Below are 8,669 nucleotides of genomic sequence, written 5' to 3' on the forward strand. Positions count from 1 at the left end.
GAGATTTTGAAGTGTTAATTTTTAGGTAAAACTGGAATTCCTGAATTGCCTTGGTAAAATGTGCCATTCCTTCTATGACAACTGATACTAGTTCCCAATTCTCCTAATTACTAGCTGTGTACTTGTAGCATATTACCCACTTTACTGTCTGTGACCTTGGTTAGAAATCATCTTAACCATGTAAATTAGTGCAGTATTTCTCATCCCTTGCAACAAAATGGAGTTGAGTATTCTTGCCAGCCTCGGCTTTTTCCCTTGATTTCTGCTCCAGATTTAGTAGGAACCTGTGTATGCTCGTTACAAAACCTTCAATGTGACCAGAAAGGCAGCCTTTTTCCTTTTTATGGGTGTGCCTGTTTCATCTAGCTGGCAAACGTGTGCATTGGTCATTGAGTATCCATGACCACTGATTTGAACTGTTTAAGTATAATGTAAAATGATTTTTAAAATGTGTGCCAAAGATTTGTGTACATTTGTCTAAAGATTCTCACAGGCAGTCCCATATCTAAGTTCTTGATCTTGGGAGGGATACTGGAAAGGGAAATCTAAAATGAGTTGCTTTCATCTGGAAAATTTGGGGTTAAGTTGGTGTCAAATATGTGGAATAGGATTGACTTTTTCAAATAGAAGTGAGTCTACTACAGATTACTTGAACATCAAGATTAATGTAGCATTGAGATTGATTGAAGTGTAAATGTTGCTACCTGCTGTATTGAGTATTAAGTTTTCAGTGCAAAAGGAACATCTTAGCATTTTTTTGGTTTACTGACATGAACAAATACTCACCATTTTCTATTTCCACTTAAAATTTATATTGAATGGAATTTGATATTAACACCTTACAGAAGAAAATGGGAAATCATAATTATAGTTGAGGGCTTTTTCCCCTGTGAATTAATTCTATTGTAACAATGAAGTATACAATATAATACCAAAACCAATTTATTCCACTAATGTTAACTTTTTAAACTGGTTTTCTTATGCTTAGATTTTTACTTTCAAATGTTATGAAATCCAAATACTGTCATTCACTCCCTTTTTCCTTCTCTTTCCCCTTCTCCAACCACCTTTTTAAAATGCAAATTGTTTATCTAGCTTCATTTGCCACTCATGCACTCAGGTATGTGTATGGCATGCTGAAGTAGTCACTGCCAGGGTATCTACGTTTTCAGCCCCCTTCTCTCCACATGGTCAGAGTTTCAGTCCATTACACCCTGTGGTATAGAGACATGAGCATAGAATTTAGCAATTAACATATGCTTTTCATTAGTGCAATTCCATAATTTTTAGTAAAATATTTTTCAAGCATTTGACCAGCATAGGATTGTAATTTGTGTAGGACCTATATAGGCTCTTTAAAAATAACGCCTACTCACTGCATTCCAAACGAAGGATTACTTATGTGCACTGTTTATTAAATGGCTACTTTATGACTAAAGCATAGATATGTTAATTGGAGCACTTTACAGAATGATTGTTTTAGAATTCTAAAACTGTTTGACTTGCATCTTTTTTGTAAAACTGCAATGAAGCCTTTCCCAGTATGACCTACCCGATGATAGCAAGCACTGCAGCAGTGGTTTCCATGGTAATCTACGATTTGTGCTGCATTTTTGAAAAGGGTGTATTGGGGAGTATAACATTACACTGGTAGATCTGTGTAGTGTTAATTTTACTCCTTCACCTTTTTCAACCAGCATGTACCATTCCAGGATTTGTTCATTAAATAATGCTGATTATTTTTTTAACTAAATGAAAAAGTATTCACCATTTTACATTTCAGTATAAATTGTACAGTACAATTCTAAATAATTCTGAACACCTTACAGAATAAAATGGGCAAATCAAAATGTGTTAATTGGACAACACTGGACAAAAAGCCCCCAATATATCAGCTGAAGGATTTAACCGTATTGTAATAATGATAGCGATCAGCAAAACTGATCATTTATTTCACTAACGTTAACGTCAAAAGTGACTTTGTTCTGCTTCAAAATTCTATTTTATTAACATTTCAAATGTTATGAAATTCAAATACTGCCATTCCCTACCCTTCTCTATTCCTCCTCGTGTTCAAAATGCAAGTTGTTTATCTGGTTCCACTTGACTCATGCACCCAGGTATGTGGGGCACCGTAAGTAGTTGCTGTTAGGTTATCTGGGTTTTCGGTCCTCAGTTCTACATGATTAGAATTGCAGTTCATTATACCCTGTAGAATAGGGAGACTTCGGTATTGGAGTGATGATAAAGGTTATGGCTTCAGAGGACATTGGAGCCCTTCAGTTTCTCATTGTGTTTTGACTTTTTTGAAATTCACTGACAGCTGACCTATTGAGAAGGCTTTTGGGGAGCTTTATATTCTTCACTTTGCCTAATTTGGTTATTCCATTGTGTGCATCTTTGCATATGATTCCCATGATCTTGATCTTGTTTCTGTTTTTTCCTAGTTTGGCTTCATTAACTATGAAGTTGGTGATGGTAAAAAGCTGTTCTTCCGTGTGAATGAAGTACTGGATGGTGTGGAGTTGCAGCCTGGAGATGAGGTGGAGTTCTCTGTCATCTTAAACCAACGTACAGGAAAATGCAGTGCCTGCAATGTGTTCCGTGTCAGGTAAGCTTCTGGTATACACAAAAATGACTGGGGTGGGGGGATACTTGAACGTCTAAGTGGAATGCTATCAAATTATCCAGAGTTGGAGATCACTTAACCTACTTGCAATAAATGTTGCAACATTACAGGAATCAGAATGTCCACTGGCTCTTCAGCCAAGAATCATGAACAGGACCCTGGTTTTGTCTTCAGTGTTTTTTATAATTTCAGTGGAAACTGAAAATAAATTTTGGTAGAGCTATGTAAAACATATCAAAATCTGAACAACTCAGAGCAAAATGTAATTATTTTAATTTGTCTTCCTTGCTGCTTGAAATGTAAATTTATCTTGCTTAAAGTATGTAAAAGACACAATGTTTACCAATGTATCAAATCATTACTTTATTATTTTGGTGGCAGTGGTTAGTACTGTTGCTTCATGGTGTCAGGACCTTGGGCTCAATTCTAGCTTAGGGAGAACATGCAAACTCCACAGTCACCCAATGTCTGGATAGGTTTCCCTCAGGCTGCTCCGTCCAGTTTCCTTCCACAGCCCAAGATTTGTGGGTTTGGTGGATTGGCCATGCTAAATTGCCCCTCAGTGTCCCAAGATGTGTAGCTTGGATGGATTAGCCATGGTAAATGTATGGAGTTATGGGAACAGGGTGGGAGAGAGGGCCTGAGTAAGAGACTCTAGAGAGTTGGTGTGAAATCAACAGGCTGAATAGCCTCCTGTACTGTAAGGATTCTATAATTGCAAAGATATTGCCATTGTGTTCTCAAGATTGTTGAATGCAGAATCACTGCATTTTTCTGTATTTTCCCATTGCAAGATGCTTTGCATTCCCAAGTATGGTTCTGTCCAGTGTGTGGGAGCAATGTATATTTCCACACTGACAATGTATGCAATGTTAATATGGGTAGTTGAGAAGATTTGTTTCAGGCGTATTTTGAAATTTTTTGTTTGCATAGTAGTTAAAATGGTGAATTCTGAAATTGAAGCCCTTATGTATTTTCCCTCATTAGCAAGAGTGATTTTTTTTTTTAAATTGCAAAATCTTAGTTTTTGTCAGTCTGCCTGACAATGGATATCTACCAAGTAACAGATCATTGAGAAATGGAATACGGTTACGCATCGTCAGATTTTAATCGGGCTTAAGACCACTTGCTTTGAGAATCTTAAAGCATCAATACCTCGTAAAAGTGAGAATGCAAAATATCACCACCTGAATCAGAAAGTTGGGGATTCAAACCCCACTCCTGATAATCTTAGCAGACAAGCCATTATTGAGGGAGTGTTGCACGAAGCTGCTGTGTTTTGAGATGAGACATAACCCAAAGCTCCATTGATATCAAGGTTCCATTTGAAGTGAACTAGTTGGTCTCTTGGCTTATCCAACTAAGATCCCACCCATAACGCTTGCAGAGTTTTGAAGATTGGCGAGAAGAATTCCAGCCCTTAACTGCTCTTGTTTCTCTTCTGCCAAAATGTACTTCTAAGATGGGCAGTGTGATTTTTAAATGTAGTAAATTGATGAGATATATTGTTGATATTTGTCTTGGCAGTGAGGGCCCTCGGCCTGTGGCAGCTCCACGTCCTGATCGTTTAGTACATCGTCTCAAGAGCATCACATTGGATGACGCAAGCGCTCCAAAACTGGTTGTGCTTCGCCAACCAAAAGGACCTGATAACACAAAGGTAAATGCTATCACATGGTGGTGAGAAATTGATTTAAATCAGTTAAGTGATATGAGTAGTTAGTGGTTGAAACACTACATAATAATTAACTCTCTCCTAATATTGATTTGGATCACAGGTTTTTGGCTGTCTTTGGCAAAGCATTGCAATTTGTATTGAAAGTTATAAGCTTTAAATTAAATCTTGCTGAAAAATGCAGCCATGTCTTCAGATGAAACAGTCCTGAGAATTTAACATGTCATTGATTAGGCTGTAGATTCATATTTTAAACTAGAAATGCCAGAACACTCATTGCGTCAGTTTTAAGTGTGCTGAAGTTTCAACCCATACTGATTTGTGGTCCAGATTTTTTCCTACCTTTTTGTAGATGGAGACTGTCACTATAATACATATTTGTATTGCCTTTTTGTTGAAAGCTCAGATTGAAAGAGGAATGGAGTACAAAAGTAGGGATGTTTTGCACTAGTTGATGAGACCACATCTAGAATACTGTGCACAGTTTTGGTTTCCTTATTTCTAAAGGATAGAAATGTGTTAGAGGCTGTTCAGAGAATGGTCATTTGACTGATACGGGGTGGGGTGGGAGTGGAAGAGAGTGCGCTTACCTTATAAAGAGAGATTGGTTAGGCTGGACCTCCTGTATTAGAGTTTAGAAATTTGAGTGTTGATCTCAATGAATTGGGAACTTCTTCACTCAAAGGGTGGTGAATCTCTGGAATTCTCTGCCCGTTGAAGTGGTGGAGGCTGCCTCGCTAAATATTTTTAAGAAGCGGGTTGATGGGTTTTTGATAAGAGAAGGGATTAAGGGTTATGGGGAGAGGGCGGGAAAGTGGAACTGAGCCACGACAGATCAGCCATGATCTTATTGAATGGCGGGGCAGGCTCGAAGGGCTAGATGGCCTACTCCTGCTCCTATTTCTTATGTTCTTATGTTATGTTCTTATGTAAGACCTTGAGGGGACTTCACAGACTGAACACAGGAAGGATGTTTCCACTTGTGGTAGAGACTACAACCAGGAATGGAGGTATAAACATATTTTTTCAATCTTTGAAACTCTTCCCCTGAGTGTGGTGGAGCAGGGTCAGTGAATATTTTTAAGGTAGAGGTAAACAGATTCTTGATTAACAGGGAAGTCAGAGGTTTTTGGAGGTGGCAGAATGTGGCTTTGAGGCCACAGTCAGATCAGCTGTGATCTGAGTGAACAAGCAAGTTCAGGCAGGGATTGAGTGGCAGTAGAAGTTAGGCTGCCGAAAGCAGGATTACATTTCCAATTCACTCAGACCTTAAGGAAAATTGAGGTTTGTGGAAGGCCCACTGTCACTCCAGCTGAAATTGACTAACTCAGCACACAGGAAGATTGAACTTGCTCATTATCACACCATTGAGTAATTAGATATTCAAAAAAATGTTCATTTTGATTCATCTCCAACTGCTGATGTGATCCAATGTATAGAGCTATCTGTTTTGTGAATGAATCAACAATAGTGAAAGACGTTGCTATGGACTTTACAACTTAATTTCAGCTATAGAAAGTAAATTCAATTGACTACTAGCAACATTTTCACAGTCAGTTTTTGATTTTAAATAATGCAGTTTGCCAAAGATAGAGTTGCTCATAATGCATATGTATGGGTATATCCCTTTGTTCCTCCCTGCATGATTTCATGGGTGAATGTACTGAGATGTACAAAAGCATACAAAGTAGATTTCAGAGGACTATAGAGGATGTCAATTGTGATTGGTTTTGGCCTTGTCTAATGCTCACACTACACTTTCAATCGGAGGTTACTAGTTTCGGAGCAGTGAGACTGTATCTATCTTGTCTGCTACAGTGGGTCCTGCGGGGAGAGTGTTACAGCATGTTTGCTCCATCTACTAAAGTTAAAGTTTATGTATATATGCCATAGATTTGGGGAAAGGAAAATGCACATGTTTTTATTTCATTCCTGGGATGTGGGTGTCACTGGCTAAACCAGCATTTTGCACCTACAATGCTGTTGGGGAGGGCATTCCAGGATTTTAAGTGTCCTAGTGGACTCTTGGGAAGCAGGTGAAAGAAGTTGACATCTGTTATTGATTGTAGGGACACTTAGAATTGGCAGAAAATTGAGATCTCTATCTTTTGCTTTACCAACGTATGATCTCTACTTGTTTTAAAAACTGTTGGTTTTTCATTCAAACAGGAACCCCCATCAGCTGGGATTCCTTAAAAATAGCTCAGAATATCCTTCTGTTCCTAAGAGAAATAAAACCCTGAATATTACAATAAGATCCTCACAGGATTTTGTACATAAAAATAGCTTTCATGTATCTAGAGAATTTTGTTAAACAAATATGGTTTACTTGATGGCTTTTTCAACAGTCATAGCATATGATGTAGTACTGAGTATACTTATTGTAAGGCTTGACCTCCTTGGTACTGACTCCCTACTGAGATTACAGGGGGCATGATTGGCTGCTGTATCCTTGGCTGAGGAAGAGGTTTTTTAAAGTTCCTCTTCCTGACTACTTGATCTGGACTGTTTCCCTGTTTCATGGCCTGCCAGCAATCAACATCTGGAATTAAGTTATTTAAGTGACTTTTGGTCTGCATCTGCCCCCAGTGGAACCTTGGGAGAACAGAAAGTTGGGGAGCTAGCAGGCCTGTCACTTCAGCGATTCAACTAGAGTTTTGCATTTGCTGTCTGCATAGCACAGTTGGGTTGTTGCTGTTAATCAAATTTACTGTTGCTTATTTGACTTGCAAATGAAGATTGAAAGGTATTCAAGATCAGCATAAAACTAGCAGCTGCAGCTCTGAAGTGTGAAGAATGGAGCTCCTGAGTTTTACTATATTGACTTTGGGCCAACTCTGCAGTTTTCTAACCAATGAAAATGTTTAATTATGAAGACCCATTTTGTCAGCTTGTTTCTGGCGTATCCAGTTCGCTGAGGAACCACTGGGAAATTAACCATTTGTTTTACTTCTTGCAGGGATTCACTGCAGAGAGAAAGATTCGTCAAGCTGGAGTCATCGATTGATTTCTTTTCTCTCCCCCCAGCAAGCACATTACCCAATGCAGTATCTTCGGGGAGGGGAGGGTTTACGCAAGATTAGTCTGCCTCTACTACCCTCTTGTGTTTCCCAGTCCAAAATGGAACACAATTTATCTATTTTCAAGCAAATCTTCAGTTCTACCACTTGTCTGTGCTTTTATCAAAAGCTTAAAAAAAAATACAAAATGAAGCAAAAACAAAAAAATACAAAAAAAGGTAACGCACAGGCTCGGGGCAGTGAATGAGCAGGAAGCCTTTATAGTTTCACAACCTTATAGGAGCTTGATTTAAACTCAGACAGCATCTTACATCAATGCTAATTTGAAATTTGTAAGTTTATTTGCCTTTATATGTTAGAAAATCTGAAAAAAAAGCTATACAACTGAAACACTTGAGTGCCATGAGTGCTGGCTTTCATTAAACCTTTCAGTACAAGTTTGTTGATGCTGTGGAGCACTGCAGCCTTGGAACATTTTTTCCCTATTCCAGAAACTAACAGATTTGTGCCTAAAAAATAAATATCACTGTTATTCCCACAAAGGGCACCCTGTGTAATGCCGAATGAAAAAAGAGAACGGCTGACTTTTTTTTAAAAAGTATATTAATGCATCAAGGTGGAAATGTTAATTGTTGGTACTGTATATATGCCTTTTGCATAGAAACAGGGAGACTAGTTGATATCAAGCGTTAGTAATCAAAAAACTGGTCTGTGTTACTATACCAAATAAGATCAGGAATTTAATTGATGTTGATGTGGGACAGAGGCAGTATCCTGTTTCTGTTTCGCCTCTGCTCACAGTTTGGGGTTTGTATAAACTGGGAGATTGCTTTGTTCCTGCAAGAAGGAAACTAAAACACCTGGCTTTCTCCTGTGTCCCTGTTAATGGTCATGAAAAAGAAACTACAATAAAACGTTTTACCATAAATTCTGAAATCTCAAATCGACTTTGTCTACCTATGTCACTTAACATTGTGAAATTCTTTCATTTGTTTCATTGCCTGAGTTTAAATGGTTGATTTAGTAACTTTAGGGCACAATGCACATAAACTAAGCACAAGAACTTTACAGCTGAAATTGCAGAGAATTTGCATAAATAGACTGTATGCATGTGCAGTCTGTCAACCAACTGAGAGGCTATAGCTTGATACTTCCTGACATGAAGCCCTACATTGTTGGGGAGGTTGGAGTGGATGAAGGGTAAACAGAATAAAGCAAGAATTCTGAGATTAATTTGATTTACAAGTATTGAATAACAGGCCGTGTTGGTGTTTTTGATGCACAAAAGTCTTCTGCTGGCCTTCATTTAATCCCAATAATGACAGCTTGCATTTAGCATAATAAA

At 38.2% G+C, this 8,669-nt stretch overlaps 1 protein-coding gene across 6 annotated transcripts in view; it reads left to right on the forward strand.

Moving 5' to 3' along the window:
- The window catches only part of csde1 (cold shock domain containing E1, RNA-binding), a 104,285-nt gene extending 96,018 nt beyond the window's left edge, over nucleotides 1-8,267 (forward strand). For all 6 annotated transcript variants that reach the window (XM_080210166.1, XM_080210167.1, XM_080210169.1 and 3 more), the window contains 3 exons: nucleotides 2,448-2,611; nucleotides 4,157-4,289; nucleotides 7,264-8,267. In XM_080210166.1, the coding sequence (XP_080066292.1) occupies nucleotides 2,448-2,611; nucleotides 4,157-4,289; nucleotides 7,264-7,311 (345 nt within the window). In that variant the 3' untranslated portion in view covers nucleotides 7,312-8,267. The remainder of the gene's footprint in view (nucleotides 1-2,447; nucleotides 2,612-4,156; nucleotides 4,290-7,263) is intronic.
- Nucleotides 8,268-8,669: the final 402 nt, after the last annotated feature.

This window comes from Carcharhinus amblyrhynchos, chromosome 22, assembly GCF_965287045.1.
Source record: "Carcharhinus amblyrhynchos chromosome 22, sCarAmb.v2.hapA, whole genome shotgun sequence".
Lineage (NCBI taxonomy): Eukaryota > Metazoa > Chordata > Chondrichthyes > Carcharhiniformes > Carcharhinidae > Carcharhinus > Carcharhinus amblyrhynchos.